Genomic DNA, 17,441 nt, shown 5'->3' with positions numbered 1-17,441 from the left:
AAAAAATGTGATGGCTGATGCATTGTCACATAAGCCTCAAATTTTGGCTATCACTATGGTATATCATGACATGATATTGAGCACGTTGTCAAGAAATGTATCGCATATGTCAAAAAATTAAGCATGATAAGCAAAAGATACCGGGCTTATTGCAACCCTTGCCTATTCCAAATAAGCCTTAGTAGAGCATTGCTATGGACTTTATCTTTAAGCTTTCCAAGACACCTAGAATGAATGATAGAATATGGACCATTATTTGCAGGTAAAATAAGCAAGTCCATTTCATTTCGATGAGAGAGAAAATAAAGACTAACCATATGGCATGCTTATTTTTGCAATATGCATTTAAGTATCATGGCATACTCGAATTGATTATCAGTGATCGAGATCGTTGAATAACCAATTTGTTTTGGAAGGGATTGTTTGAAAATATAGATACCACGTTGAAATTCCTTTGTCCTTCCAACTGTAAACAAATGGTTTATCAAAAGAGGCAAATTCTGTGAGAGTGCGCTGCGGAAGAGGGAATACGAACACGGAGGGAGAGAGAGAGAGAAAGCAGAAAATAAGGAAGAGAAATCTGCACTGACTGAAATGAATGCTGAATACACTGAAATGGACTGATCAGTCCCTGCACGCAGCCCACAGCGTCAGTGAGGGCACCAGATCAAGCTGATGATGATGGCAGCACCACCACGGGGGAGGAGTGTCGGAATCTGCAAGAAGACAAGTGATCAAGTGGGGAGGGGGGCTGCCTATAAATAGGCAAAGGACAAACCCTAACCCTAACCCTAAAATGGGCGCAAATCCTAAAAATGCCCTAAAATGGGCGCCCCACAACAGTGACCAAAAAGTGGCTGGACAGCCAATGGCTGCCACTAAAAGAGGCCAAAAAGAAATACGCCTCCTAAGATAGCCAGTCGAGAGTGACTAGCCTCCCCCATCATAACACATGACAGACATGTCAGAGCTCCTAATGTCCTCATCTGACTCAGACTGAGGCTCACAGGCAAGAGATAACAAGGCATGACAAACATGACTGCTAACACCCCCTCTCAAATCCTGGATGTGGCTGGCTGAAGGCCGAAGAGGAAATAGATCCTGGAGTGGCAAGAGGAATGCCAATGTCGATGAAGTCCGTCGATGTAGACTGCCCGCTGAAGGAGCTCCTCACGATCTTGGGAATCCCCCTCTAAAACACTAGGGGCCAGGGAATCCACAGCCGCATCACCGAGATCGTCCCCCTCTAAAAGGGATGGGGGTACGAGGGAACCACCGGAGGAGAGGGTGGGGGATGGGAAGGAACCTGTGGAATAGAAGGTGCAGAAGCGAGAACGGGTGTAGCAAGAGACTGCCCCGCAGAGGACCCTGCATCAAAGAAGGGGAATGGAGCCTGTAAAGCCCGCTCTCCTACCAACCTGTAGATAAGACAGCTCCTGTAAAAGAATCCTCAATAACAACGGCATGTTCGGTGAAGATCACTCATGTGCCAAGCCTCGTAAGGCCATGAACTGAGAGGAGGGGAAGGCCCAAATCCGGAACATGTAGGGCCTGTGAAAAGGAGCTCGAAGGTCAGTCGGTAAACAAAGGCAATGTGCCAACACCACGAATAGGTACCGATAAAATGTCACCAACAGTGACTGAACCCTCTGATGGACGGAGATCCTGTAACAAATCACCTCGAGGAGTCATATGACTCGAAGCACCACTGTCCACTAACCAAGGCTGCGCAAAAGACACTGCAGCCATGGAAGAAGGATTCTCCTCCAAAGCATGGATATGAAGGAACACTGACTCATGGGTAACAGCTGGTGTAGAGGTAGAAAAAGGCTCCGATGTAGATCCACCCTTCGCTCCCGGACGAAGGTGAGGGTACTTTTTCCAGCATTTCTCCTCGGAATGTGTCCCTTTCCCACAGTGTGGGCACTTCGGTCTCTCTGAATCTGAGTCAGAGCCTGAAGAACTGTCCTTCTTCTTAGCCTTTGGCTTCTTCTTCTTCTTCTGTCCTCCCGAACCTGCAATAAAGGCTCTAGTGGAGTCGGATCCACTAGCATTGACCTCTCGGAGTCGCTCGTCATGCTCCAAGACAAGCGGGGATAGCTCCTCCCATAGAAGCTTCTCACGGGTCCTCGATGTAAAAAGGCTGGTGTAGAAGACATCAAACCGAGGCGATGGTAGCTGAGTCAAGAGAATCATAGCCATGTCTTCAGAAGATATCGTCCGATCGAAGGATGCAAGCTCATCCCTCATATCCTGTAATCTGTTGATGTGGTCCTTCAAGGAAGGACTATCATCAATAGCGAGCATCCGCAACTTCTTTTCGAGAGATATCCGGTGGGCAAACGTCTTCTGTTGATAGAGAGACGCGAGCTTTCTCCACACATCTGCTGCAGTCTTCAACCTGTGAACATGAACAAGGACAGAATCCTGCAAACTCAGAAAGAGGAAAGATCTGGCTCTAGAATTGAGCCAATCCCATAAGGCTGCACGATCCATAGATGTCCCATCTGCGGGATCCACCTTAGGTCGAGGAATAGGAACAGAAACAAGCTCCCAAAGATCGAAGGAGTCCAAGATACACTCCACCTTGCAGGACCACAAAGAAAAGTTGGAGCCATCCAACCGGTCCTCTTTGGGCAGCTGAGGAAGTACAGGTACCTGTACAGGGGGTACCAAAGGCTGCATCTTCGGCCCACTGGAAGGGGCTCGCCGAGATACATGAATAGAAGGGGGACGGGAAAGAGGAATAGACTCCGGACGACGGTCCTCGTGATAGAAATCACGCCTCCGTTCAGATGAGTGTCGAGACAAAAGCTCATCATCTGAGTCATCAAAGCCCGTAAACTGATGAGAAGACATCTTCGATATCTGCAAACACCAAAACACAACAAGGGAAGGTTGCCGGTGCCGAAACACAAACACCAGAAGCTCCTGAGCTGGCCGCCTTGCACAGAGCGCAAGGATGATGTCAAACGCAAGTGCTAACGATACAATCACCACAGAAAAACAGCCTCCTGCCTCAAAATGCAGCCTGGGAATAGGTCGCCAGCAAGAAAAGAGCCACCTGAAGATGGAACAACAGCCAGAACAGCAAGGCGCAGGCTGGAGGAGTGTCGCCCAGCTGGAGGAGGGCCGCCCAAGCTGAAAATGCAAATTTGGGAATGACGCCAACAGTAAACGCAAATAGGTGGACACCAAAACAGGCCGCCTTGATCAAGGAGATGGTGCTGAAGGTGACGCCTCTGCTGTTGGAGACGTCTTGACCAGCAAACGCAAGGTTGTGGGTGTTCTCCCACGTAGAACTCAGCTCCGTGTACTCTCCTTCGGCTCTGATACCATGTGAGAGTGCGCTACGGAAGAGGGAATACGAACAAGGAGGGAGAGAGAGAGGAAGCAGAAAATAAGGAAGAGAAATCTGCACTGACTGAAATGAATGCTGAATACACTGAAATGGACTGATCAGTCCCTGCACGCAGCCCACAGCAGCAGTGAGGGCACCAGATCAGGCTGATGATGATGGCAGCACCACCACAGGGGAGGAGTGTCGGAATCTGCAAGAAGACAAGTGATCAAGTGGGGAGGGGGGCTGCCTATAAATAGGCAAAGGACAAACCCTAACCCTAACCCTAAAATGGGCGCAAACCCTAAAAATGCCCTAAAATGGGCGCCCCACAACAGTGACCAAAAAGTGGCCGGACAGCCACTGGCTGCCCACTAAAAGAGGCCAAAAAGAAATACACATTCTAAGATAGCCAGTCGAGAGTGACTAGCCTCCCCCATCATAACACATGACAGACATGTCAGAGCTCCTAATGTCCTCATCTGACTCAGAATGAGGCTCACAGGCAGGAGATGACAAGGCATGACAAACATGACTGCTAACAAATTCTATAGTGCTTGATCCCTTGAGAAGCTACATATTTGAGTATAAGTCATATGGGAGTATAATTTGCCTTTGGTAGAGTTTGCATACAATGCATAGTTCCACTTGCAAGGCTTCAAGATTTAGCATGGTTAAACAACAGCGTTCAATGTTGTTTACACTATGATGCCTTGTAAAAATTTTCAATGTACTATATATTTGCTTTGGCACATTGTAGTGCCATAAAGAACAATTGTAAGGATTCAAGGGAAAGGTTTGTCAGAAGGACATGAATTTTTAATGCTTTGCTTAGCATTTGATTAAAAGTTAGTCAAATGTGCAAATATGACTTGCACATGTGAGGTGCAAATTAGTTATTTCACAATGTGGGATCTAGGACCCGACATATCAATGGATGCCAAGGGCAAAAGTTGTAATAAGTTATGTCTAACAAGTACTAGGTGGTACCCGATGTCAGATATTGGTCTAGACCAATTTATTTGTCATTAATATTAGTGGCGACATTAAAGACTGGGCATTAATTGACTAATCATTGCCAATCTAGGGACTAGTAACTGCTCGGGATAGTTGGGAAACAAATCACCTAGTCATTTTAATTAGTAGCTAGTGGAATCATTAGTAAATTAATTTTTAAAATTAAGTGAATTTTAATTTAATAAGCTGGATGATGCTAGAGAAGGCTTCCACTTGGCAAAACTTGCCCATACAAATGGGGAGAGAGAAAGAGAGAGAGGGGAGAGGTTGTTGAAGTGATCTACAACCATTACAAACCTGTCCAGAAGCTGGCAACAGCATTTTGAAGGCATACAAGTAAAGGCGACAACTGGGAAGGAGCCCAAATAACAAGGGACTGCTCTACAAAGGCTGGCAACAATAGATTTTGACTCCAAGGCTGTATGCAACAGCATTCAAGGCTTTTTTGAATAGGGCAACGGTTGTTTTGCTCAAGTATGCATTAGAACTCTAAAATTTCTCTCCCTACAGCCTTCTCTCTCATCCTCCAATCATTTCTCAAGTTATCTTAGCAAATCCAAGCATTTGAGTAATCAGATGTGGAGATTTTGGTTAATCTCTGCTATAAATCCCAATTTAGCGCAAAAATTACGGTTTGATAGTTGCCTTGGGAAGCATGCTCAAAATTGAAGGCCTAGGACTTAAATTCCAACAATTAAAATTGAAGAATTTTAGGGAGAGTCAAGAGCCCAACCAACCAATATCAAATTTGGGGCTAAATTTCTCTCAAAGAGCAAAGTGAAGACCAATCCTCGAGCAAACCAAGGGGCAAATTGTTTTGAAGGCTTGTTGGTCATTTATAAAGCAATCATGCAAAAGGCTATAAATGACTCACCCGCAAAAATCAAATGTGAGATGAAAATGCCAATGGGCATTTGAAACACCTCTAGCCTAAGGAAAAAGTGAAAGAGACTATATAGTGTTGGCAATGTGCTCACTATGACTCCTGAGTCCTAGTAAATGACCAGGTCATCTGCAAACAGAATAGCAAAGGCATATTAACAAATGTTTGAACAAAGATAGAGAGCTTAATGTGCACGACAAACACAATGAAAGCAATAAAACTCGAGAAGAGAACTCATAGTGGTTAATGGTTAAATGAATGATCAAAGTGTATCTTGATATGATACAATGGACCTCCAATCTATGTGTCTTAGGTGGACCTAGAATAAGTTGAGCTGGGGCATTGTGGGCTCTCCGTTGACGGATATGATCAAGGTGAGCTAATCAAGAATCCGAGACGAGGTCCCAAAGACCCTAAGATTCAAGCACTTGTTGCATGAAGTTTGACCAAGTGGTGAAATTCGACCCATTAAAATTGTTAGCAGTCATGTTTGTCATGCCTTGTCATCTCCTACCGATGAGCCTCAAGCTAAGATATTAGTCTAAGTCACACAAGAACTTTTGGAGCTCTGACACGTCTATCATGTGTTTTGATGGGGGAGGCTACTCATTCTAGAGTGGCTATCTGGGTGTATTTCTTTTGTTTGTCAAGTTCCAGTGTGTTTTTCATGAGCAATTTTCCTAGGGTGTCCACACTGCTACACATTGTCCTTGCTAGTCGAGTTTTTTAGTGGCCATTTGGCATTTTCTAGGCATTTATTATGCCACAACCAGCATTACATGTTGGTCGGCCAGCATTTATGGCATTTCTAGATCTCAATAGGGCAATTTAGGGATTTTGTGGCTATTTATAGCCAGGTTGATCTAAGAGATGCAATGTTAAATACAGCTATAGAGGTTTTTGGGAAACCAAAGAGCAGTCACAAAAATGTCAAAGGATTGCCATGCAAGAAATGGTTTGATGATGAATGTAAGGCTACACATAGAAAGCTGAAAATCCTTCCTAAGGGACAAGAACGAAGTGAGGCGGAAAAATGATATAATGCTCTCACGAGTAAAAAGCGACGACGATATGTAGTGGCCAAAGAAAGTGAAGATGCTAGGGAGTTTGAGAAATGTCCAAGGCAAGCATGGAAAAATTTGCAAACCAAACGGTCAAATGTTATGGGGGATCTTACAAATGCTAACATGCTATCGTATGTTACAGAACTTTACATGCATAAAGGGGTACAGCCCGTCAGATGTGATGTACATACGCAACCATTTAGTACTCTGTTCACTTTAGAAACATTGGAGGCAGCCCTCAACAAGATGGCTAATGGAAAGGTATGTGATACTTTGCAGTTGAATACTGAGATGTTGAAATGGACAACAAAGGAGACGAGGCTGTTTATGTTGCATGTGATACATCATGCTTTTGTATATGGTTTTCCCCAAGAATGACAGGAGAATTGGATACAACCGTTGTATAAGGGAGGAGATTGCAATTTGCTCACAAACTACCGCACGATTATGGTCAGTTCAGCCATGGCAAAGCTATTTAGCACTATCCTGGAAATGCAATTGAGTAAATGGGCAAAAAGTAATAACAAACGAGCTTATGGACAAGCAAGTTGGTCGATGAGAGAGTGCTAAAGAAAAAAGGGCAGCAAACAATTGGAGGAGGTCCAAGAAAAAATAGGGAGGCTCAAAACCCAACTATGTGCAATAAGGCAGAGAAAAAGAAAGCTCGGGTGGTGTGAGAGGTAGAGTCGTCTGTAGAATATTGAGACTTTCAAGAGTGGAAGCAAAGGTTGTAGGAGATGAACAATAGCAATACGGTAACAGTTGGTCAGTCACCCTAAACTACTTATATTATTCCTCCCTTGATGTTCTTGTTGTAACCAACATGGCCATTCTCGATCCAAACAAAGCAACAAGGAATGTGGAGAAAGCATTAGACGCTTACGACAACATCATTACTCCCAAAGCTGTAGGGAGCATGTTGACATTGACCGAAAAGAGGTTTAAGAAGGCCAAGGAGCAGGTGTTAAAAATTTTCTCAAGCTGGTCACCAAAACATGGCAATCCGAGGCTAAAATATGGTAAATGCAACAATGTACCACCAGAGAAGGCTGAAAACTGGTCACCCAAGACAAAGAATTATTAGGCAACAACAAGTGAGATCTCTGCTAATGTAGGCAGCCTGTTGGACAGCAAAAATGAAGGTATTGCAGCAGTCGCTCAATGGGAGAGATGGCAGCAGCCTATCACCTCTAGCACCAAATGCTGAAAATGCAGGCTAATCAGGTACTATGATGACCTAGCAAATGGAGTCCTCCAAACGATAGGGCAATGGCTAAAAACAAGCCGCCTAGGGCTAGATAATGATGGGCTGTAGTCAATGATGGCTGGACAACAAATGGTAGGTAGCTGATGGCTGAAATCTGCACGGTAGAGTGAGAAACCTACACAAAAGGATGAAGCTCAATGGTGGACAGCTTGTCTATTTATAGATGTTGAAGTATGCCCCAAAAAATTAGGGTTTTGGGGGAACACTAAAACTCTCTCAAACTACACACCGCTTTTGCATTTTCCATTAATTAAGCGTGCTGTGGGGCTGTTTAAAGATGATAATCAGCCGTAAAGTGTGTTTTATCTCAACAACACCTAGTGGAAATCCACCTGCAGAAACAAAATGTAGGTGGCAGCTAATGGGCAACTGTTGTAGAACTGCCAACAGGTGTTGGTGGGCGACCTAGAACAGCAGCAAACACAACTGTCTCTGATGGCAGCAGGCTGCTGAGTGGTCCCAAACAGGTGGTGGCAGGGTTGATGATGAAAAAGCAGCAGTTACAGGTGCTGAAACTGCTTGCATGGCTGAGCTGAGATGGTAGGCAGCTGGACAATTCATCTTTGTTGGAGAAGATACAATAGAAGCTCCCCAAATCAGGTTGGCTAGCTGTGACATTAATGTGACATTAAAAGTGATCTTTAATGTCACATTAAGGTCATAAATATGGAATGTGACATTAAAAGTGACATTTAATGTCACATTAAGGTAAATCTAGGGGAACATGCACGAGAATGACCGTCCGGGCTCTTGGGCGCCCGAACGGGGTTAAGGGGAGCCTAGAGAGTAAGGGAGTCCAGGAATAGTAGGACTTCAGGAAGTTGACGGCTGGCAAAGGGATCGGGTTAGAGGGCCAGCACTTATCTAGGCGTGGTTGGGAGGTGAAGGACACTCGTGCTTTCATCGTTTTTGGTGGTTCTGACTCTCCGTCATCTATCATTGGTATCAGAGCCGTGAGGATTCCTGGAGGTCTTCAACGGAAGGGCAGTGACGAATTTGCCCGCAATCTGTTTAGGCGAAAGTTCGATGGACCAGACGTGACGTGACTCGTCACGAAAAGTAATTGCTGGAGTCGTTGGTCATAAGAGACGTCGATAATAATCGACGGGTCGTGAAGAAAAGCGAAAGCCAGAAGAGCCACGTCACATCGCGTGAGTACCAGGCGCCGTGAAAACGCGACGGGACGGGCCGTGAAGGAAAATAAAAGGGGAGAAGCGCCACGTCACGTAAGTGACATTTCTTTTGGGAGAAACGACTGACGTAAGGCAAAAAAAAAAAAAAGAAACAGGGACTCGTTTCTGGTCCGTCGACTGGCGTAAGGCGAAAAGGGGATTCGTCTCTGGTCAACGCCTGCAGAACGAACCAGCGCGAAACAACACGATTCTGTTTCTGGTCAATAAAAGATGAGGCATCAGCTGCATCAGTTGTGAGGCATCAGCCGTGAGGCAAAACGTGATCTGATGGTGCTCAACGGAGGCAAAATGTGTCACGATTGCTGTGCGTGAGACAACTACTGTGAGACAGACGGAAAAAATCATACACGACTGAAGCCACTGTCTGCCATTAAAAATCAGGGAAGTACTTTATCTTGTATGCAAATTTCTTATTTTTGCTTTCCAATTCCAGTGTATTAATGGCAGAAAAAGGGAAAGAAAGGGTAATGGAAAGTTCTAGTTCCGGGGATCAACCTATGGTAGATCCCCATGAACCAGACATACAAGAAGAACAATGGGAAGAATTTTTTGCCACGCGAGAGCAATTCGATGATCTTACTGCTCGTGTGCAAACTCAGGGGGTTCAAATGGAATTTTTAACCCAAACACTTACTGAAATAAAATCTCAATTAACTTTATTGTTGGAAAGAGATAAAAATAAGATAGAAACCTCGGATGTCCCATCTTCATCGAAAGATTTAGATGTGACTATGCGAGATCCTAAGGAACCCCAAACTTACCATAAATTGAGGGATAATCTAGTTTTAAAGGATATGAAACCACCTCAATTTTATGGGGAGGAAAAAGATAGGAATAAAGACACAATCTTTAATTTCCTCCAAAAATGGGAAGATTTACATAAATTGAAAAATACTCCACCACATCTCCAAGCACTGGAGGCTAGTTTAACTTTGGGGCCCAAAGCATATAAGTGGTGGCGAACTTTAAAGGAGGCGAATAAAATACCTGAAACTTGGGCTCAATTTGAATCCGTCTTTTTAAAAGAATTTCTTCCTGAAAATGAAATGGAAAGAAATTGGGAAGATTGGGATTATGTCAGACAAAAGGGACGACCCCTACTGACATATCTGGAGGAATATCGTGAGATAATCCTCAAACTGGAAGGAATTGATGAATTCCAAAAAACAAGAGGATTCATTAGGGGACTGGATAAAGCCTGTAAAAAGGAAGTAAAACGGAGTTTACCTAAGACGCTCGAAGAGGCAATTAAATTTGCATTAATTTATGAAGATAGTACGCGTCCAGGTACACTCACTAGTCTCACTGATACGGAGCCCAAGTCTAAGGAATTGGAAACCTCAAAATTTGTGGGCAAATTTAAAAGAAAAATGCCATTTTTCAAGGGTAAAAAACAACCTTTTGAAAAGAAACCATATATGAGGCCAAACTTAAGTCTTGATGACTTTGATAAGGCCAAAAAAGAAAAATTGTGTTTTAATTGCCTATCCCCTAACCATGCTGCTTGGAATTGCCCTCAAAAGAAAAAGGGGGAAGACAAAGGAAAGGATAAGGACAAGGGCAAGGGAAAAGAAAAACAAATCCATGTAGTGCAGACCTTAGAATTAAAGGGCCATGAAAAGTATAAATCTTTAGAGGTCTTGCACATGGATGTACAACATAAGTGTTGTATGTCAACTTCTATGTGGCAGCCTACTTTTGGGCCACATGATTTACTTAGAGTACATGGATTGATAGCTGGAAAACGGGTTAGAGTCATAATTGATGACTTTGCCACAGATAATTTTATAAATTATGCACTTGTCAAAAAATTGAAACTTCCCCAACAAAACAGTGAGCATCAATATGTTGTTCATATGATGCAAGGCCAAGACAATAAAATATGGGATACAATGGTATCCAATTTGGAAATTGAGATTCAAGGATATAAAGATAAGCTTGATTTCCAAATAATGAACATGGAAAGAGCTGATATTGCTCTAGGGAGGGAGTGGCTATGGGGATTGGAACCATCCTTAAAACGTAGCTATCACTATAATACACTGGAATTTGAAAGGGATGGTAAGACTTTTGTCATTCAAGGTGAACATGAAGTATCTGATAATCCTTTGCTGTGTTCTACTGAAGTTTGGAAGCTGATAAAGAAGGAAGTTTGTGAGGTATATATGCTATGGTCTCTTCCTGTACAAAATACTTTTACTTTCTGTAATATAAAGCAACAATTTTCTTATGTTTGTGAATTGAATGTTAATAATCAATTGAACAGTTTGTTAGATGATTTTAAATATGTGTTTCCTTCTGATTTACCAAGTGGCCTTCCACCAGATAGGGGTGATATAAATCACCCAATTGATATAAATAAGGATACACACCCAATTTCGAAACCACCATATAGATTAAGTGAAACACAGCATCAAGAAGTTGAAAAACAAATTAAGAATTACCTGGATAAAGGGTTTATTCAACCCAGTAATTCACCTTGGGCTTCACCAATTTTATTGGTAAAGAAAAAAGATGGTTCTATGCGACTTTGTGTTGACTATAGAGCACTTAATAAAATAACGGTGAAAAATAAATTTCCTATGCCCAGAATGGAAGATCTTTTTGATCAATTGCAAGGGGCAAAATTCTTCACAAAGATAGACTTAAGATCAGGTTATCACCAAATAAGAATTAAGGCACAAGATGTTTCCAAGACGGCATTTTGTACTAGATACGGGCATTATGATTTTTTGGTGATGCCTTTTGGCCTCACTAATGCACCAGCTACCTTTATGAAGCTAATGAATAGTGTTTTACGGCCCTATCTAGGACATTTTGTAGTAGTCTTTTTGGATAATATCTTGATCTTTAGTAAATCAAGAGAAGAACATTTGGAACACTTACAATTAGTATTCCAACTGTTAAGAACACATTCCCTTTATGCGAAGAAAACTAAATGTGAATTCTTTGCACAAGAGGTCAAATATCTAGGGCATATTATCTCGAAAGAGGGAATCAACATGGATCCAAAAAAAGTAAGGACAATTATTGAATGGCCACCTCCAAGGAACCTGAAAGAGCTGCAGATCTTCCTAGGTTTATCTGGATTTTATCATAGATTCATTCGAGATTATGTCAAAATAGCTGTTCCAATGATAGACCAACTTAAAGGGAAAGGGAAAAGTTTTAATTGCAGAACAGATCAAAATGAAAGTTTTCAAAAACTTAAGGTAGCTATTGCTACAGCTCCAGTATTATTAATAGTGGATCCCAATAAACCATTCGTGGTTGAAGCTGATGCCAGTGATAAGGCAATAGGCGCGGTCTTATTACAAGAAGGTCGACCAGTTGCTTTTGAAAGCAAGAAATTAGATCGTGCAAAACAGAATTATTCTGTTTATGAGAGGGAGCTGTATGCAATAGTACATGCAATGAAGAAATGGAGGCACTATTTGTATGGTGCCAAACTTTTGATTTTATCGGATCATGAAAGCATTAAGTGGCTTAATGATCAACCAGATTTACACGGGCGTAAAGCCAGATGGGCCGAACTCCTCCAAGAGTTCGACTATGAGATCAGATATAGAAAAGGAAAGTATAATATAGTAGCTGATGCACTCAGCAGAATGCCCATCATTAATGAATTGAGTTTTACTCAGTTCACTTCCAACTTGCTTGAATCTTTAAAAGGGAAATGTCAGGTTGATCCGGCATATTCCAACATATGAGAAGCAATAAAAAATGGGGATCCACTTGAAAGTGCTTCTACTGAGGGAGGAATATCTGAGGATGTTCAACAAGGAAATGGAGCATCAGGGGTTGCTCAAACTGGATTCAAGTGGAAGAATTTTACCATTGATAATGGTTATTTACTCTACAAGGGTAGGGTATGTGTCCCGAAAGATATAGAAATAAGGCGCCAGATACTCTTTGAGTGTCATGATACCCCTAGTGCGGGACATCCAGGAGTTAATAAGACTTATAGTCTTATTAAAAGGCAGTTCTATTGGCCTGGAATGAATAAGGACGTCCTTGACTATGTGGTCAAATGTAATAAATGCCAGGTTAATAAAGCTGAAAAATTAAAAATGGGAGGACTTCTCCATCCATTAGAAATTCCTTCGGGAAAATGGGAGAGTATCTCCATGGATTTTATTGTTGCTCTACCTAAAACACAGAGGGGGCACGACTCTGTGTGGGTGATTGTGGATAGGTTAACCAAAATGGCTAGGTTTATTCCAACTTCAACTGATGTTAAAACACCAGAATTGGCTAGATTGTTCGTAGAGAACATATACCGATTGTATGGCCTTCCGGCAAATATAGTTTCTGATCGGGATAAAAAATTTGATAGCCATTTTTGGCGTGCGGTATTTAGGAAATTGGATACTAAACTTAGCATGAGTACGGCGGATCACCCGCAAACAGATGGACAAACTGAAAGGGTTAACCAAATTCTTGAAGATATGCTTAGGGCATATGTAAGTAAAAGGCAAACTAATTGGAAAGAGTATTTACCGATAGCAGAGTTTGCATATAACAGTGCCAAGCACTCTTCCACTGGATATAGTCCATTTATGTTAATGTATGGGTTTCAGCCCAGAGCTCCTTTTGCAGTAGGACTGCATAAGGAAAAGGTTCAGGCAGCTAAAGATTTTTTGGAGGATATGAATAGTATGTTAAAATTTTCTCAAGAAAATATTAAAAAAGCTCAAAATAGAGCTAGAGCATATGCAGATCCTCACCGAAGAGACATCTCCTTTGAAGAAGGAGAATTGGTCTATCTTAAGGTGCCTGAACAAACCAAAACTATGAAAAAGGGACATTGTCCAAAGCTTTCACCAAGGTATTGTGGTCCTTTCATAATACTTAAAAGGGTGGGAGAATTGGCTTACAAGCTCCAACTACCTGCTGGTAGTAAAATACATCCAGCTTTTCATGTAAGCAAATTAAGGAAGAAGCTGGGTGATTTGGATAATCTAATCTTAAATGATGATATTGAGGAGTTATTCTATGACCAATCTAATCCACATGAACCAGAAAAAATATTAAATGTTCGTAATAGGCGAACGAGGAATACTATTTATCAAGAATGTTTGGTTAAGTGGAAAGATTGTTCAGAAGAAAGCTCAACATGGGAGCGAGTAAGTACTTTAAAGAAAAGGTTTCCCGATTTACAGTTAGACCTTCCAAGTATCGTTTTCGAGGACGAAACCGATTCTTAAGGGGAAGGAAATGTGACATTAATGTGACATTAAAAGTGATATTTAATGTCACATTAAGGTCATAAATATGGAATGTGATATTAAAAGTGACATTTAATGTCACATTAAGGTAAATCTAGGGGAACATGCACGAGAATGACCGTCCGGGCTCTTGGGCGCCCGAATGGGGTTAAGGGGAGCCTAGAGAGTAAGGGAGTCCAGGAATAGTAGGACTTCAGGAAGTTGACGGCTGGCAAAGGGATCGGGTTAGAGGGCCAACACTTATCTAGGCGTGGTTGGGAGGTGAAGGACACTCGTGCTTTCATCGTTTTTGGTGGTTCTGACTCTCCGTCATCTATGACTAGCTGAAGGACTGTGTGGACAGCTGAGGCAGCCCTCCAAGAAGCACCACCAGACTGAGGTATCCGCCAAAAGAGGGGTGTAGACAACAATGGGCATGGAGAAGGCTGACAATAGCTGGCTGGAATAATGAATCAGGGATAGGGTGCACTCGTATAGGCTTCTATTTATACAGGATTTGGGGTGCATTTGACCTACTCCCAAAAATAAGCCATTAAATAATAATATTTAAGCATTGATGTGCTTTTGGCGCTAGTTTGAAGAGACTTAGTTATGGGTTAATGAAAACCCTAAATTTAAAGGCTCAACACAATCACCAACCCACCTAACATTCTAAAGTGGAGGTTAGGCTCATGATCTAACTGCCAAAAGGCATAGACAAAAAAGTAGTTGTTCCATCAATACCAAGCTCGTGATGCTTCCTTCAGGCGATGCCACCATGGAGGGCCTTCCATAAGTAGTAAACCTCATCCTATGATCATGGGACATGGAATTCTGGTGGCTATTCAACATAAATCTTCTCCTAGATATCACCATTCAAGAAGGCTAACTTCACATCCATCTAGTAAACGAGCCACCTGTGATGGGCAGCCAATGCCAAGATCACCTTGCTTGTTGACGTACGAATAGACAAGGCAAAGGTCTGAACAAAGTCCAAGCAAGGACTCTAGACAAGATGCTTGGCAATAGGGCTGGCTTTGCACTCTGTCCAAGGTTCCATCGGCCCAATACTTGGTTTCATAGACCCATCTAAACCCACCCACCTTCCTCCGTAGAGGACATGGAACCAAACACCAAGTATGATTCCACTCAACGGAATCAAGCTCATCCTACATGGCACGTCACCAAGTATCATGTCTCAAAACCTCCTAAACTGAAGTAGGCTCTCTGTCCTCCATAGTCATGTCCATAAGAGCATGGTTCACACTAAGTAAACTAGCATATTGTCGTTGTCGCTCCAAATGTCAAATCCTTTGTGACCCCTAAAGCCATCTTGAATGGTTTCTACAATGGGATGAACTCTAGAATTAAATCCTATCCGGCTCATCTCCTCATAACCCCCAACACTAGCAAATCTGGAACTACCCACCAAGGCTTAGGCCTCACTAGAATGGGTGGTGAAACCTATGGGAATCCCAACTAGCTAAACTAGGCATGGAGAGAAGCCTGTGGGGTAACCTGTGGTGAAGGTGGGAATGGAGGAGGGGACCTCTGCTAAGTAGGAAGCAAAGGTAGAAGCTAACGCAAAAAGGTGGCTCCTTAATAGTGAAGGGTTGTGTTTGTGCTAGGGATCACCTTGTAGAGTAGTACATTAGAATTTAGACATTATCTTTAAGGAAGGCAACACCATAACCAACAATGACCTTCCTAGAGACAATATCATAGAAGTGATAGGCTTGGGTAGGTTTACTAAACAATGAGGATGTGAAGCTTGGACTTACAGAGTCCAACTTGCCCCTCTCCTAAGGAGCATGCAAATAAATACCAAAGCCAAAAACACAAAAATAAGAAACCAAGGGTTTTCTCCCAAGACAAGCCTCACAGAGAGTCATCCATGTAATAGCTACAAGTGTAGAGCAATTACAAGGGTTCCCTAATTGCAACCAAAGACCGCGAAATATCAAAGATAGAAGACTATGTGAGGTCATAGAACCTTCCAAGGCAGTCATTCGCACAAAGTGTAGGCCATATGAACTCAAAACAAGTTGGATACCTTAGCCTTTAAGTCTGACATACTATAAGGGTAAGAGTTCTTATTCTTAAGGAGATTCTTAGCAGATTCAAGAGCCCTGTGGACTTGGTTGGGGGTCAATTGCTTTAAGTTCAAGCAAGAGGAGATTCTTCAAGAAAACAATAAACCTTGCTTTTGTTGGTCATCATGTCAATGCTAATTATGTGTGAGTCTTGGGTAGACACTTTTGTTCTTTTTTATTCCAATTGGGCTATAAGGATGCAGTCCAGTCTGAATCAGTCAATTTCTTTGCTTATATGGTCCCTCAAATTGTAGCCCTTCATCCTTATCCTAATGGTATCATTGCCACTAATTTCCTTCCCGACCAGATTATAAAGTGAACATGCCCTTATATACCATGCCTCACTAGGTTTTGTGGCCTAAGCTTTGTAATATTAGGAGCTTAATCCTTTGATAAGTTTGTATTTCCTCAAGCATGATATGTATTTGTATGCCTTAAATTTCTCCAGTAAGTTTGTTAGAGATCTGATTTTAAGATCAGCTTGATTTAGTTGTTGTTGAGAAATCTCTCTAATAGGCTTCTCCTCCTTTTCCAATTTAATTCTCACAACACTTGCATCGCTTCTCAGAAATAAGAGCAATGCACATTCACAAAAAAATGTTAAGTATCTCTTGAGTTATTTGAAGAAATTCAGTATCTGAAAGACACATGTTCACATCACTTTTTCAAAAATGAAACAGACACATGATCACACACAGCGAAAATTGGCAATATCAACTTTCGTATCATGTCACAAGGCTTATCACACTATGTTTATCTATGTCCATAAATACTCTCCACATCAACACGACTATGCTTGTGCTATCTCCATCTACATGCCGAACCTAAAAGAAAAATGCAACTCTAGAAACTCCAACTCATGAAGACAATGTGAATGATTTGCATTCAGTCAACTGTTCAATAACGCCGTTTGGAAAGTATTCACCTGCAACTGTATGATGTGTCAAAATCGAATATATGCTCTAGAAAGTATGCATTATGATTTCACCTCTTTCAATGCCAACTCTTACATGTATGCCTAAAATTTTGCCACAGTAAACATCTTGCACCTTACAAACATGTGCATAAAGCATTTTATCCTCCAATTTATGTTCTGTCCAAGTTCTTTTATTGATACTTTGACAGGTATTCTCATTTTAAAACGTTAAGCTCAAAAAGATGCCTTAACAAACAAACAAAAGTCAAGATGACACTGACCCCACGACCATCATCTGTGACACAGACAGAACCATCTGCAAACAGCTCCACGTTAATTCTTTTTGAAAAGCCCGCCTGAGCTTCATCAATAGCATTGTCTAGCACCTCATAAACCTGGACACCCATCCTTTTGAAGGTTAGAAACAGGCAACCTCTTTAGTTTGGGACATATGATAACTC

General features: G+C 42.0%; 1 protein-coding gene across 1 annotated transcript in view; it reads right to left on the bottom strand.

Moving 5' to 3' along the window:
• The window catches only part of LOC148022370 (DNA gyrase subunit B, chloroplastic/mitochondrial-like), a 96,572-nt gene that overhangs the window by 78,089 nt on the left and 1,042 nt on the right, over positions 1-17,441 (bottom strand). Inside the window, exon 4 of the mRNA XM_087697993.1 lies at positions 17,262-17,375. Coding sequence (XP_087554119.1) covers positions 17,262-17,375 — 114 coding nt within the window. The remainder of the gene's footprint in view (positions 1-17,261; positions 17,376-17,441) is intronic.

Source organism: Lygodium microphyllum, chromosome 17 (assembly GCF_053477565.2).
Source record: "Lygodium microphyllum isolate KBCC chromosome 17, Lygodium_microphyllum_v1.1.10, whole genome shotgun sequence".
Lineage (NCBI taxonomy): Eukaryota > Viridiplantae > Streptophyta > Polypodiopsida > Schizaeales > Lygodiaceae > Lygodium > Lygodium microphyllum.
Note: the sequence above shows the minus strand (reverse complement) of the source record. Positions and strands in the feature narration are given on the sequence as shown.